At 32.8% G+C, this 16,719-nt stretch overlaps 1 protein-coding gene across 12 annotated transcripts in view; it reads right to left on the minus strand.

Moving 5' to 3' along the window:
* Positions 1 to 16,719, minus strand: part of BAZ2B (bromodomain adjacent to zinc finger domain 2B) — a 421,364-nt gene that overhangs the window by 72,930 nt on the left and 331,715 nt on the right. For all 12 annotated transcript variants that reach the window (XM_046018124.1, XM_046018127.1, XM_046018129.1 and 9 more), the window contains 5 exons: positions 11,985 to 12,195; positions 6,289 to 6,381; positions 6,115 to 6,176; positions 1,749 to 1,814; positions 29 to 94 (listed from right to left, as the gene is read on the minus strand). In XM_046018124.1, the coding sequence (XP_045874080.1) occupies positions 29 to 94; positions 1,749 to 1,814; positions 6,115 to 6,176; positions 6,289 to 6,381; positions 11,985 to 12,195 (498 nt within the window). The remainder of the gene's footprint in view (positions 1 to 28; positions 95 to 1,748; positions 1,815 to 6,114; positions 6,177 to 6,288; positions 6,382 to 11,984; positions 12,196 to 16,719) is intronic.

Raw genomic sequence — 16,719 nt, forward strand, 5'->3', positions numbered from 1 at the left:
AAAAACTCTGGTTCTCATCTAAACTAACCTTTATTCGTTTCTCGGCCTCCAATAATTTGGCATTTGCTGCTTCTTCCTTCTTTTTCTTTTTAGCCTGTGCATGCAAAACAGGTCTCAAAGTCATGCAACAGCACCACTACAACTTGAAAATAATCTCAGACTTGAAAATGGAGCTACATGTCTCACAAGGTACAAAACAGTATGTAACATATATGTAGACAATTACAAATTTCCCCCAGTTCACATTATATTTAACATACTAATTTATTTTTTAACATATAGATTAGTATTACGATATACAAAAAGGTTTTAAATGCATAAAAGTATGTCAGTTTTACTCTTCAATCTCTGTTAAATGTCTGAAATAACTGAGTGTTGATATCATTTTGACTTAAAAACCAATCACAAAAAAAAGATTTTGTGGCATGTATTGTCTTTTTTTCTGATTTTTTTAAAAGTAAAACATGATCAGTGTAGAAAAAATAAGTGGATTTTTATCGATAAGCAAGTTATTTAATGAATACATCAGTAACATTAAAATGCACATGTCCTCTTTATTTGAAATTTCTTTTTTAACACTTGAAATTTGAAATAAAGAAATCCATTACTCAGATGATTTAAAGGAAACATTGCATCTCATTTTCTCTAGCTGTACAAGGTGGTTTAGTTAAAGGCTTTTTTTTTTAAGTAAACCTATTTCATGAAGTATATTTTGAATACCAAGATCATGTTATCAAATTTGAGGTTTATAATCTTCAAGTCTTTAACTATCAAGCAGTTTTTTAACTATCCAGTAGTTATTGTCAGTTACTTTAAGATAGGCATATTTTCTATTTGAGGGGTTTTAAAATTAATTTCAAATGGGTAAGGAAATATGTGTATATTTCTACACAGAAAACCTCAGCTAGCTAGAGTCCTCAGGGAATTGTTTTATATGGCAATGGTTTCCTGAATAGCTGAGAGGTTATAATAATTTTTAAACATTAAAAGTTTATTTTCACAGTTTTAGATGAAAATGGTTTTGAGACATATGCCTATTGAGACATAGTATACTTAGCACAATTTGGCTTTTTCCTGATGACTCAGAGCCATTGTTCTGAACATTGCTCTGAACAGTTATTATACTACACAGTTTGATAGAGTAATGTATTTTGGCCATTAAGGTATTGAAAATTGTTTGCTATTCAACTACAAAATTACGCACTCTTGCTAGGCTTTTGAATTCCTGTATATGCAGGTTGGAGTTTTTCTGCATTTTCCCTTGCTGTCTTTTGGCTATTACTTTTGTTGTTGCCAATATATGTCCTCTAGCCCTATTCCAGTAGCTTCAGGGGAAGAGGGATATATTAGAAAACCAAGCTAGATAAACTGTTTCTACATTTAAAATTTACTTTTACTTTTGTAATGTTTTATTTCTAAATTGAAAGTAAATATCTGACTGTAAGTCCTAATGAGTTTTCTAAAAGTAAAGAACATGAGTTTTAGTACAGGAACTTCCTGACAACTATACTGGCTGCTCAGAGGTTTCCTCTTTTTCTCCTCTTTTGTCTCATTTTCTGCGATTTTACTGTTAGGATTAGATTAGCTTGCTAAGTAAGGTCTTATTTTATGTGTTATGTTTAAAGAAAATTTCTGATGAACATATTAATTTGTATGAGTGAGAGATCATGTGGGTAAAATTTTTATTTTTGTAGACTTTAAGATATATAACTATATTACTTTAATTATATCAAACTTAAGAGTTCTACCTCTAGAATTTGCTGGGCTCGAAGTTCTTTCTCCATTCTGATTTGTTGTATTCTTTTAATTTTTTCCTGTAGAACAAATAATGATAATTGAAGACAATAAACTAAATATATAGGTGAAAAGTATTTAAGTGGAATCATTTGACTTAAGATATGAGTACACATTTACCAAAGGTTGCCCATGCTGGATATAAATCTTAATGAGTTAGCTTAACATCATATATACATTCATGTCTTAAATTAATATGATTTCATAAAATCTCTCAAAACAATTTATAAAGCACAAATGCTAAATAAGGATATAGAAACCAGGTAAGCACGGTAATTAAATTCATTTAACCTGTATGCAAGTATAACTAATATTTAATCTGAGATAAATATAGGTCAGAATAATAGGAAAAAGTAGGGGCGCCTGGGTGGCTCAGTGGTTTAAGCCACTGCCTTCGGCTCAGGTCATGATCTCAGGCTCCTGGGATCGAGTCCCACATCGGGCTCTCTGCTCGGCGGGGAGCCTTCTTCTTCCTCTCTCTCTGCCTGCTTCTCTGCCTACTTGTGATCTCTGTCTGTCAAATAAATAAATAAAATCTTTAAAAAAAAAAATAGGAAAAAGTAGTACCTCAGGAGTCAGAAAACCTAAGGCTAGTCCTGAGTTACTAACATTCATTGCATGATCTTGAATAAATAACTACTCTTGTATAAAATAGGGACAGGTGTTTGCTCTTTACTCACTATGTTATGATGAAATTAAAATGCTTAAAAAGTATATAGTACCATATAATTGTAATAATTATTAACAATTTCCATACCATAATTTTTTATTTCACATGGTGAATAACATGATAACATGACATTACTTTTAATTACTACAATAAGCCAAATCCAGAAGTAATCTAACATTACTTAAAATGGATTAATTATTGGGGCTTCTCTGTGGCTCAGTTGGTTAAATGTCTGCCTTGCGCTCAGGTAGTGATGCCAGCGTCCTGGGATCATGCCCCATGACGGGCTCCCTGCTCAGTGGGGAGACTGCTTTTCCCTCTTCCTTTCTCTCTGCCCCTCCCCTCTGCTAGTGCTCTCGCTCTCAAATAAATACATGAATGAATAAATAAAATAAAATAAAATGGATTAATTATAATTTAGCATTCTCAGGAATGATTCATATGACATATTAGTTGTTCACATTGTCTAAATTTAACATACTAGCTATTGTTTCAGAATTTAATGATAATGGAAAGTTTGATAAGAACTTTACATGTGATTTTTTAATTTATGCAATATGCTATTAAGCACACTGTTAACAATTTCATGTTCATAAATCCCTTTGAAGTTCCCAAATTGGCACTGATGAAAATACATAATTTAATACCCAAATTGTTCTACTTGCAAATTGCACTTGTCCTAGGAATTCTAGAACCAACATATTTTATACTGCTTTCTATTACAATACCTACTCCAATCTCCAGACGCTAGTGTACCTTTTGAAGCTATGCTATAATATTTTTAAACATATTCCTTTTTTCCCCCCACACTGTTATTGATTCCTTGTAGGGTTTTACTGCAGGAAAATGAGCTTTCTGAAATTACAATTCTGATTTTAGAAGATTGCACCCATTCTATAATTTTGCTTTTGGTGATCTTACTTGGTACTGAATATTAATTATAGCTTGCCAAACATAAAAACCCAAGTGTATCTTTTATTTCGTTTCTAAATCTTAGAATTGTACTTGATCCACATTTGATATCTTTATTTAGATTAGAACTTGAGACCTACATAAAGCCCACTTGTGATTTAATTTTTTGCTTTTGTTAATCATAAGGTTATAAGGTGGTATGTTCTCAAGTCAGCAAGTCATTCATTTTTCTCTTAAGCACAGAGATAAGTATGGAATCTTGGGTTTAAGTACACTCAGTCAGAACTTCATCTTGGCTGTCCAAGTAGTTCATATATAGGTACATATATTTGGTCGTGCTGTCATTAATAATAACAGATAAATCTTTTTTTATAAATTGTAGTATTGAGACACCTTATAATATTGAGTACCTAAGCACTGAACATAAAATATCTTAATTGATCATTTTTTTAAAAAAGGAGTTGAATTTATCTTTTTTTTTTTTTTAACCTAAAAGAAAAATTGAAGTTCCTGGAGGGTAAATATTTGCCTAAAGTCAAATACCAAATACAGAGAAGAGCTGGTCAGATTTCAATGCTTTTGCTCCTTTTACGTCTTAATAATGATTCTGCAAGCCTCCAGAAAATTGCTTTGAGGACTATATGGTGATATTTTGGGTCTACTAGGTGGAAAAAAAATAATCCAGGGGCACCTGGGTGGCTCAGTGGGTTAAAGCCTCTGCCTTCGGCTCAGGTCATGATCTCAGGGTCCTGGAATCGAGCCCCACACTGGGCTCTCTGCTCAGCAGAGAGCTTCCTCCTCTCTCTCTGCCTGCCTCTCTGTCTACTTGTGATCTCTGTGTGTCAAATAAATAAATAAATAAAATCTTAAAAAAAAATCCAGAGGATGAGAAGCACATGCTGATATTTTATCCCAGATCTAGTGTACCGACTTTAAAATAGGCATTGTATAACTGACTGTGTGAGTAAACCTATGCTAGACATTGATTCACTTTGTTGGCAACAAGGGATAAGGCAAATGGTATTATGAGACTAGCCTCAGACAAATGTCTTGATGGATATCTAATATCAGTTCATTTGTATTAATGTTGCTGGAAACTTGGGACCCCAGTGCTTTTTTGATGAGCAGCAAAAACTATGTAGGCTTAGGGTACAGCCACTTCAATTTAGGATCACAAAGCTGAACTTAGTACGGGTCTCTAGCCATCAGGAAATAGGATAAGCCATAAAAAAATAGTATTTCACTTAAAATGAAATATAAACTATTTTTACATATATATGTAATATGTGGTATATAATATTTGAATAAATGTAGTAAACTACATATTTTTAAGTCAATCTTACAGGATCTTAGCAGTTACAATCAACAAACTAAGGAAAGAATTCAAATTTCCAATTAACCACATTAAATTACAGTAAAGGACTACACCATACAGTTTGGTGTTTTATATCTTTTAAAAAGTGAGCATTTGTTTTATGCCAGGCATTGTGGTAGACATTTTACAATCATGATCTCATTTAATTGTTAGCTAATGCAGTTATTTTCTTACCATGACGGAAACAGAGACACAGAGGCTAAGTAACTAATCTAAGGTTACAAAAATATTAAGCAGCAGAGACCATATTAAACTCTCAGCTCGCTGACCATACACTAAGTTCTGGCTCCTCATTACATATCAACTCTCCCTAATTCCACTGCCCTAACCAATACTGGGAGGAACCTTGGAGATCATCACATCCAGTCCAACCCATTTATTTAGCAGGCATTTAGATAATAACATAATTTACTTTGTTTCATACTCAGAAATAAGTACTTGCTGTTAAAAATTTTAAACAAATTGTAGTTTCCCCATTTGCCTTTCTCCTTTAATGGTTATGTGAAGATGTGGAGATGACAGAGTAGTTCACACACTCCCACCTTAAATGAAGTTGAGTATCTTGTCATGTAATGCTTTACCTATGAAAATTTAAATATCACTTCATTTAACTATACTTAATCTTGAAAACTACATAGGGAAGAGATATTGTAGACATAAGACAGAATACTGGATAAGCTGAAATAGTGCTTTCTTGTTTTTCTGCAGTAGTAATTTTTTTAAGTGTTCAGAAGCAATGGGGACAAACCCAATTCTATATAACTTGAGTTTAACTTTTTACTCATATTTTATGTTTCATAACAACAAGCTTTTCTTACTAAAATATGAACATTTAAGCAATAACCTTCATTTACGGGTACACTACTTTAAAAAGTTGGAACTGTTCAAGATGTCCACTTAAACTCAAACTCTATCAGGATATCAAAAATACTTAGATGTACTTTTGGTAAATTAGAGATTTGGTAATCTCTAAAAACTTAGAAGAAGAAGACTTTGTTCAAAAACGAGGTGAATTTTAGGGACCATGGGTGGCTCAGTCAGTTAAGCATCTGCCCTCAGCTCAGGTCATGATCCCACGGCCCTGGGTCCTGCATCGGGCTCCCGGCTCATCAGGGAGCCTGATTCTCCCTCTCCTTCTGCTTGCACATCCTCTCTCTTTCTCTCCCTCTCTCTCAAATAAATAAAATCTTTAAAAAGATGAGATGTATTTTAACTAATGCAAGAGGACAATTTTCTAAGATATATAACATTAACGTGAAATACTGTTATTTCAGAAATATAATAATGTACATATATACACATACCAATAGAGCCCCAACATAACACTTGTGTTTTAAAAATCTGTCCTAGCTCATAAACGTACCTGTTGTTTCATAATCTTTATTTGTTCTTTTTGCTTTCTCTTCTCCTCAGCAGCCATTATTGCTATGGTGAAAAACCAAAGCACAGATATCAGCAAAGGAATCAAGAGGAGAAACTTCTTATGAATTTCCCAATACTTACTCTTCATGTTTATGTTTTCATTTGAATCACCCACCTTGTTGTTTTTTAGCTTCTTTGGCAACCCGAGCCTGTTCCTGTTTTTGAAGTTTTCTCAAAAGCTTTATTTGCGCTGCTTGTCTGGCTATTTCTGAAACACACAAATTTCAAGGAATATTATTAACAACTTAACATAACTGCTAACCAATAACTGTGTGAAACTGATATCATTATGAAGGACAAAATTTTTAAGAAAATTGCCTAACTGGGAGAATGGTGTGGCAGAAAATTTCATATCCATTTCCCCTAGAAACTGCCAAATTATTTCAACAGATATGATCCCATATACAGAACTACACAAAAATGATACTTCTTTTAATCATCTTTATAAAGGCCAATTTAAGTATATTTTTTCACATTTCATGTAATCCCCACTTTGTACGAAAACAGCTGCTAATATGCAAAAATAGTGATCTAGCTTCAGTCTTAAAAATAACAGAATATATAAAAAGGAAATAGAATTCAAAATAGAATATAAGGCCTCTAAAATTCAGTATCTCAATCAGCTATATAAATGGTAACATTTCTGAATCTAGTGACAATTTCATTTATAAAGGAGAGGGTCTAAATCTCCTAAATAAAAAGAGTACAGAATGTCAGTGAGTTTCAAAGACAACCAAGTCCTCATAAGTTTTAATGACAAATGTATGAAACTGGGATAGACTGACATAATTAAAATGGCCCCAACTGTTCATTCTCCGTCTCTCCATGTCATTTGCAATGTGACTTTGCAGTTCCTCTCATCAAAAGGTAAAATATATTTTCTTGTCCCTTGATGCTGAATTCAGTCTCGTGATCTTCCTTGGCTAACAGGATGTTAGCAATTGTGATACACACAGAAGTTTGAAAATATACTTGTACTCTTTCTATTTTTACTCTTGTGCCTTGCCCTTTACTATAAGAACATGTTTGGGTTAGACTGCTGAAGGTTGGGACACGTGGAGTCAGATGACTTCCCATGTGTGAACAAACCCAGCCAAGATCAGCAGAGCTGCCTAATTTCCCTCCAGCTGTTTCCATCTGTGCAACAATTAATGCCTGTGTTGTGTACATCACTGAAGTTTTGTGGTTGGCTGTTTCCCAGAATTACTCTGGCAGTAGGTAACTGATAGAGAAAGCATGTAATGTCATGCTTTCTTTTGCTGGCAAACTTGGTCAGAATAGTTTTAACTATAAAAGTGGGGTATCATAGTATCACTCATAAAATACCAACTTACATTAGACATTATTTTAAACTTTTTAGCAGATGAGTTTTTAAAAATCTATATATTATATTCAATAATGAATATGATTGGCTGGCTAACACCTGACTTACTTGAGATTTACTAATAATTTCTGCCTTTTTTTAACTTCTGTATTAAAACTTCATAACAATCTTATGAGATAGGCAACACTGTGTCCAGTTTACAGATGAAATTACTAAGGCTCACAAAGATTAAATAGCAAAGCCAAGATATAAACCTTGATCCTTCTGACTTCACAGTCTATATGCTACTAGTTCTAAAAAATTTTAAGAAAAGTTGAATGACTTGAGATTTTAGATAAGAACCTAACCCTATGTCCTTGTAACAGCTGAGGTGATCTTGGTTACTACGGTTGATTTTCTACCAACAAGTCTTTAAAAAAGAAGATGGGATATAAAGGGTCTAATTTTATCTGGTAAACTGGAATTGTTAATGGAAGATGAAATGGAAGATAATGCTAAAATAGATCTCTATTATTATTATTATTATCTATATCTATACCTATTATCTCTACTATTATTATCTATATATCTCCAATTATTTTCAATACTAGGTTATAAGCATCATCAAAAATTTCTGAGCTATATAATAAGGATCTTCTGTTCACTAAATACCCTGGGAAATAAAAAAAATCTATAAAAGAGGTTGCAGAATCAGCAAACTCCAATAATAATACACCTGATGGATACTGATCTCACCTGCGATAGTACTATATGACTATTTTTCTAACATTTAAGAACTGAAAGCTTTCAACTCTACTGTAAAGATCTAGGTCGCCTTAAAATATAAAGATGTGTCAAGTGATTAAAAAAAAATGTGTCCTAGAAAATGTGGCATAGGTATGATCTTTTATTTCAAGCTAAACTGATAGCCTCAAATAGAAGTCTGGCTTATAATAAACAAATGTTATATTTAAGTGCGTATTTATGTATGAATATATTTGCCAGCTCCAAGCCCCACACAAGTAAACAATAATTTTTATTTTTAAACCCTTAGGACCGAAAACCACTTAAAAGTTCAACACTTATCTTTTTACTTTATTTAGCAAGGAGGATAAAATTCTTATTCATCATTAAAAATTCACGTAACTTAAACTTTATGAGTAGTTGGAAATGTTTTTAAAAGTAAAACACTATGGAGGAAGGAGAATGAGTTAGAAGACCTAGAAAATTCACTTACGCGCTGAGAAACTTCTCCTAATAGCTTCTCATTTACTTAGTTTATGGTTCCTGAATACATTATCTATTTTAACTAACTTTTGAGATATCAATTTGGAAAATATCTTTTATGGATTAAGAATTATCTATTTAAATTTCAAAGATGAAAGTTTATTTTTGAAATAGGTTACACAAACGATTAGGGATATTTTAGATATACCACATTTCTTTGATACTAAGATGCTTTTTTAAAATATAGTCTAAAATCAGAATGTGTCTGACAATTGGCAGCACTTTTCTTTCTTTGTGGTACATCTTAAAATAATTGTGCATTGAAATGACTATAAGCATCTCAGATTCTATGATACATGAAATGGAGAGGTACTATCTGATATCTTAGAAAATTTAAGGTATTAATGGCCTTGGCAAATTTATTTATTAGGTTAAAAATCTTTTTCATATTGAAACCCTCTAATTCTTATTTTTTTTCACTTGAGAAATTAGAGAGCTCTCATTTCATAATGCTTGGATGTACAAAGTTTGCATTTATTTTACTGTTCCGAACTTTTCTTCAAATTAAGTTCAGTTTTACAGTCTAGTTGAGGCCTAGTAGGATAGTAATATATAACAGAAACTTCTGGAATCCCCTCAGACAACCCCCTCAAACTGTTGATGTAGAAGCCTTTTAGAAGTAAAAGTGGTGATAAAGTGATTCATTCCTTTCTTCCCAAGAAAAAACCTGAATATTTTACCATCTATGCCTCTAGATATTAATAATAATTATTTATTTACTGTTAAATATTTAACTTTTATATACATGTTGAGAAAAAACATGTACATAATCAGGTCAAAGGTAAAGAACTTGCAAAATGCATGACACAACAATGTGTGACACCAGGGAAAGGGATGTAACAGAATACACACCAATTTGAAATCTAGAAGGAGAAAAAACATTAGGGTAAAAGTTAAATAATTAGCTTCTATATGGTTAAAATAAAATGTAGTTAATTTTGCAAATATAAAGGTGCCATTTTATTTATTTATTTTTTTAACTTTTTAAAAAGATTTTATTTTTTTATTTGACAGAGAGAGAAGCAACGAGAGAGGGAACACAAGCAGGGGGAGTGGGAGAAGGAGAAGCAGGCTTCCTGCTAAGCAGGGAGCCCAATGCAGGCTCAATCCCAGGACTCTGAGATCATGACCTGAGCTGAAGGCAGACGCTCAATGACTGAGGCACCTAGGCACCCCATAAAGGTGCCATTATAGATACTAAATATTGATAGTATTTGTATTAGATATGCAAGATACGCACAAAGAACCCATGCTTTGGGTATCAGTTAACTTTAATCTTTTTTTTTTTTTAGGCAAACAATGCATACTCATCACTATTATACATTCTCCAGAAGAGTCAGTGGATTATTGGCAATACAAATTTTAAAAACTCATTATTTTTGGCTATATCTGTTAATAACTTTTTTACAACCTTCACTAGTAACTATTCAAGGGAGATGAAAATCTTAACAGAATCCAAATAAAATAACATAAAAATTTCACAAATGGGGTGCCTGGCTGGCCCAGGTAAAAGAGATGCAACTCTTGACCTTGGGGTCATGAGTTTGAGCCCCATGCTGGGTGTAGAGATCATTTAAATTAATAAATAAATAAAATAAAAAAAATTCCACTAACATACTAAGGCAGAGAAAAACTTATCCGACAATAAATGATATGCTGGGCAGTTAATTTATATGCTATTAGTGGAAGTAGGAATTAGTGCAACTTTTTTGGAGACAATATTTGCCTGCTATCTACAAAAACTGAAAATGCACATACCCTTTGACCCAAAGAGTCTATCTCTACAATTTTATACATAGATAGTCATACTCATAGAAAGATATGAATAAAATATGTAACATCTGTTTACTGCAGGACTGTTTGTGATAGCAAAGAATGGGGAACAGCGCAAAGAGTCATCAAAAAAGACTGAATGTAGAGCCGTACACGTTGCACCACTCAGTAGTTAGCTGTTACATGCATAAGGTTGATTTTTAAGTGCCGATACGTTAGGACATTCAAGATAAATTAAGTGGAAAAAAGCAGGCTGAATAGGATGTACAATATAAATCCTTTATATTAGAAATGAAAAAGGAAATATATAATTCAACATATTACACATGTGTATGAACATGTATGTTGTATCACATGTGTGTATCAGTGTGTGTACACATTTCTGGATTTACAAAAAACTGTTAATAATGATGCCACTCAAGAGAGTGTTTTATTTTAAAGTGAGTGAGAATGAGTATTTTATTGTAAAGCATTCTGTTCTATGAGTTTTTGTTGTGGGTGTCTGTTTTACAATAAAAACAAAGCAGCAACAAAGAAGTCAATATTATCATGGTATTTACAATAAAGGGAAATAAGTCAAGCTTTTCCTCTAGGAAAAAATACATAAAGGAAGTTAAAATCCCATTAGTCTTTTAAGTCAATTTTTATTATTAAACCTTTATTTCATATATATACACCTGTGACCATAAGACACCAACACATGTACTGATGTATATTCAGATAGCCTTACGAGGCCTCACATTTGTAACTAGTAACTCATAACAACTATTTTATTTTAGTCAGCTTTCTCTGTGTCTGGCATAGCATGAGAACTTCATGTTGATAATTTATGTATAGTTTTGAGTTATAATATACTTGAGGTTATTATAAGCACTTCGTGCTTGATAAGTAACACTTTCTAGTGATCTTAAAATAAATATTTTTTTTATTTAAATCTATTAGTTGGCCATTTTAAAAATACATGTGATGTATCCAGACTACAGAAGAACCCAAACTAAAAAGACTGGGGTTACTTACCAGTAATTGGAGTTCTCTGACTGAAAATTTACTCCACAGTTCCACATATTTTGGAGTTAATGCCTTGTACCACCTCAAGGAATCGGGAGCTGTTAAAATGAGAATTTCCAGAATGTTGGCACAACCTTAAGGCATGTGCCAAGTGCTGGTTGATTCCCTTTCTGTGCAAGCCTGAAAAGCTTATCCCCCAACTTTGTAGTTCTAAACACGCAGGGTATGATGTGTTTATGAGTATGGCTCTCAAAAGGAGCTCACCTAATCAAAGAACTCCAGTTACCAGTGGGATTCCTTACTTTCTCATTTTTATTCTAAAAGAAATATCTACTTTTTAGAAAATGAGAGCAGTATCAATCATTCATAAGTCAAAAACATAAGAGATACATAGACTTTTAGTATGATTATTACAGTGTTATATATATTATATTTCTTACCTTGAGCTTGCAATTTTCTTAGCAATTTGGCATCTGTGTTATCTAGAAACTCAGCACTTCCCACATTTGGAGGTCGACCCTTCCGACGTCTCATCCTAGATTCCTCTCTTGCTCGCTGTCTATCTGGATTTGGTGGTCTTCCTCTACGGCCTTCCATTGCCCTGATACGGGGAATGACATCCTCTTCTTTCAAAAGACACCACTGCATTCCCTTTTAATTAACATTTTATAGAAACAATATATTAAAAATGAAATAAACATAAGTGATCAACAGATCAGAAAATTCTAGGTCAATCTCTGGTATTCTAACTTTAATGACTTCAACTTTAAATACATAGAGAGATCTATATCTATAAACATATATTTATAAACATATATATCTATAAACACATAGAGATATATCAATCACCATTTCTGAACTATAATGACCATAAAGTTGGCAGATATTTGAAAATATTAGTTTTGTGATGACAACCGTATAGATTGTTTTCATGTGTTATCAGTTCAACCAATCATGAAGCTATCCAAGTAACAGAAGCAAGTTTCTCTTTATAGAAGTAGAATAGCTAATAAATCAAGGAGGGATGTAAAAGTTAGAATATCAACATTGTGCAATATCTGATGAATTCATCGATCTACGACTAGAACTTGAATGGCTGGCAATCACCAGAAACAGAGGCAAACAGACATCAGCCTCCTGATGGAGGTTACTCCATCACCTATAAATTAATATTGCACCCCCCCCAATAAATCAAGTCTAGGTTTGATCAAGTCTGGGCCTATTTACTATAACTTTACAGGAAAAATGGGATAAGAATTGTATGTTAAACCACACAGCAAAATCCAGTCTGTGGGAAATTCTACAAATTACCCAGTTTCTTCAACAAGTAAATTTTAAGAAGTTAAAAAAAAAAAAAAGCAACTGAAAGATTAAAGGAGTCTTAACAGATGTATCAAATACATTTTATCTAGATATTGATTCAAATAAACTTCAGATAATTATCATAATTAGGGAACAACTGAAACTGTCAACAATACCTAACATTTGATGATATCCAGCAATTATCATTTTAAAGTGTGATAATGGTACTCTTGTAGTAAACAAGAGTCCTTATCTTCTAGAGATACACATTGAAAAATTTACAGATGACATAAGATTTATTAGATTTGCTTCAACAAATTATGGAAAAGTAGAAGTAGTTGGAGGCATAAAACAATTGGGCATATGATAATTTCTAACGATGATGATGGGGCACATGGTATATATTATATATTTCAGATTTCTTATTGTAAATCCCCCAAAAGGAACACATACAACAGCATAACGCTAGTGCATTATAGGAATAATCCTGGTTGGTGCATAGATAGAATCCGCGTCTGGTTTTTATTATCCTCCATATGTCCGTCAAAACAAATACACTGTTATATAACCTTATCTATCATCCTTAGTAGTATGTTCAGACATAAGAAAAGCATCCTTTTAAAATAATCCTTCTAAAACAATTGTTTTATTATTTCTTACTTCTTTTTTTAAGAGATAATTCCTTCAGTGTGAAGGTTAAGGATTTTTAAAATATGCTTTTTTCTCAAAAGAATCTTAAACTAGGAATTTAGCTTGAACCACTCACTGTAGGCAAGTCTGCAACCAAAACCAATAGAAAGTCCTTGAATTACATTTTATGCCATGATTCCTAATCTGGGGCCAAGAGACTATGAATATCTCATTCAATGGGTAGTAAAAATACAAATACTACTTGTGGTACTATAATGGATGATAGTTACTTCCCACATTCCAAGCACTGTGTTTGTTCCAGGCATTTTCAATACATTATATACTTTAATCTTCTCAACAGCTCTAACTAGTAAGGTGAGTTTTATTGTTCCTACATGAATTTAGACCCAGTAAGATTAAGTAATTTCCTGGGGGTATAGTGGCAACAAGGAACAGAACTGTATTTCAAAACTGGGACTAACTCTACAACTTGTGCTCTTAACCACTACATGTACTTAATTGATGTTATCAAGATGTTTTTATACTTGGTAACTGACTGATCACACTATTTCAGTCATGAAAGCATGGCCAAGATTATGTCACAGCAGAACTGTGTCAAACTAGTGCATACAGTCCATATTTTTGTTTAAAATATCTATATAATTTTTCTCAGTAATTCTCCTGTGAAAATAATTTTAAAAGTTAATTCTGAAGAAAGTAACATTTTTTCCAGAGATTTCAAATGAAGTCAACAGGAACAATGTTTCTAATAACTGCATTTTTATGCCACAAGCTACTAAGAAGGAAGCCATCAAAACAATTTTATGTTCACCAGTATGGGAAGCTTTTGATTAGTTTAGGTTTTCATTTTTTCTATTATGCTCTTAGGCACCACGGCAGCATGCATCACATAAATTGAAAAATATAAAAGTGACATTCGTGACACTTGGGAGTAGAAGAGAGAGACTAATAAAAGAGTCTGTAGCGGAATCTGCATTCAGTTTTTAAAGTATCTTATTAATAATAAAGTCAACTGTAGCCAAGATTTAAAGGGTTTTATCAATTTATCTTTTTTATCGAGTTACAATTTTTACATAGTTATGTTTTATTTGGCTAGGTAAATATACCTGTGCCAAAAGAGGAATAGATTATGTTGGTGCCCAAAATTTACCAGACAAATATAGTGACATTATCATTTACATTTTTGCTCTTGGCACTTATAAAGTAAATACTTGCCAAGGGACCTACATATATTGTGCTACATATATAGTCTTCTGACTCCTGGATTTTAGAAAATGAGAAATGGAACTGTTAGGAAAATCTGAATCTTAAATTACAGCTTTATTTCACTGAGTACTCAATATAATTGTGAAGGGGAAAAATGAGTTTTCTCAATAAGATTTTCCTCAGAAAAAGCAAGTACAATTTATATCACCTGATTTATATGCTATAAGCTTTTCTGTCAATCAGAAATTATGCATCAAAAGAGAATTAGCTTATTGATTATTTTTTTTTAATTTCTAAGACTAGAGAGTAAACAGTTCCCTGAAAATCATCTTTCTTAACTAAGATTTGAAAGATGTGGATAAAAAGAAAATCGATTATCAACATGATGGACATGGTGACAGATCAGGTCTACTTTATCATTATAACTCTGCTTTCAAGAGTTACTAATTTCAATCTTTAGCAATAACACCTTCATTTCTATATATACTACAGAGACAAGAAAAAAGATTTATGTTTTATTTCAGAAGACTGAACAAAATAATTAAGATGAGTAAATAAGTACACATACAATATACAGTGCAATGCATTATAAAAGTGCCATGTAAGACTGTCACGTATTATAAAAAGTTTCTACTACTTAAACATTTGTTGAGACACCCACTTTGTACAAGGCACAGCAGTGTCTAAAGGTAACTGAGAATCTTTTCCCCAAAAGGACCAACATTTTTAACTCAGGATCTCACACTACTCCAATGCAAGGACCACACGCTGAGTAGTAAAACATTTGAAAAAGTTTAGAGGTTGGGACAAAAAGTTGTCTGAATTGTCCACCTATAAAATAATGATGGTCTGAATTAGGGCTTAAGAATTAGAGCTGGAAAGGAATCTGATTATATTGGTCCTTAGGAGGGAGAAGTACCTGGATGTAAAAGAGAAAAGTCTGAATAGAGACCAGAAAGGTGATTAAAGTAGTGAGGTTTTCTTCCCAACCAAAGCGAAGACACAGGATGGAAAAATACTGAGAAAACCTAAAGATAAAATTTCTTTCTCTTAGTTATTTTATGCCTTAAACACTAAATACAACTTAAAAAACCATTTATCTCAAATGAGTAAGTTTAAAATATTTTCTATATTCAGAAATTCAAAAATGATATGAACTCTTAATTTAAATATGACTTTGAATTTCCATATTTCTATTTTTTTAAGGATTTTATTTATTTATTTGACACAGAGAGAGAGAGTGAGAGAGAGCAAGCACAAGCAGGGGGAGTGGCAGGCAGGGGAGAAGCAGGCTCCTTTGTGTCCAAGGAGCCCAGTGTGGGGCTCCATCCCAGGACCTGGAATCATGACCTGAGCCAAAGGCAGACGCTTAACCAACTGAGAAACCCAGGTGCCCCCCAACATTTCTGTTACTCTTCATAAAAGATACTCTAAAGTTCAGTTGGACATCTCATGAGCAATTAGTCTGTTTTCACTTTATCTTATAGACACTGAATTGTCTACCCAGGATCCCAGGATCCTATACTTTTCCTGACAGCTAAGTCCATCTGTGGTTTGCCAGCAACATGTTCAGGTTCTAATGAAATGCACTCTCAAGTCTCATTCTTGCTTCAATTGGATATCATAACTTGTCTTTATTTTCCTTTTGTTGATTCCATTTTGTTTCATTTTATATACCTACATGCTAAATTATTTTGGGAGTAAAGAGTATATAAGTAAAAGAAATAAACCAGTCCACCAAAAAGTCAATTCACTGAGTAATCTATTTGTCAAGTTACTGAGTTTTTGTTTTTTAAGTTGGGTATCACCAACACTTTGCTGCAGTAATTTCAGCATGGATTTGCAGTCCTGGACCATTAAGTGTCCAATTCCCATGTTAACACTTGAAATGTCTAGTACTTTTCCAATGCTCAATGTTATATAAGGGAATGGAGCAACTTTACTCGTATTTTTCTGGAATATGACCTGTTTCTCTATCCCAGTCCTTGCCTCTGGTAGTACAATAGCTGAGGTAAC

Source organism: Meles meles, chromosome 9 (assembly GCF_922984935.1).
Source record: "Meles meles chromosome 9, mMelMel3.1 paternal haplotype, whole genome shotgun sequence".
NCBI lineage: Eukaryota > Metazoa > Chordata > Mammalia > Carnivora > Mustelidae > Meles > Meles meles.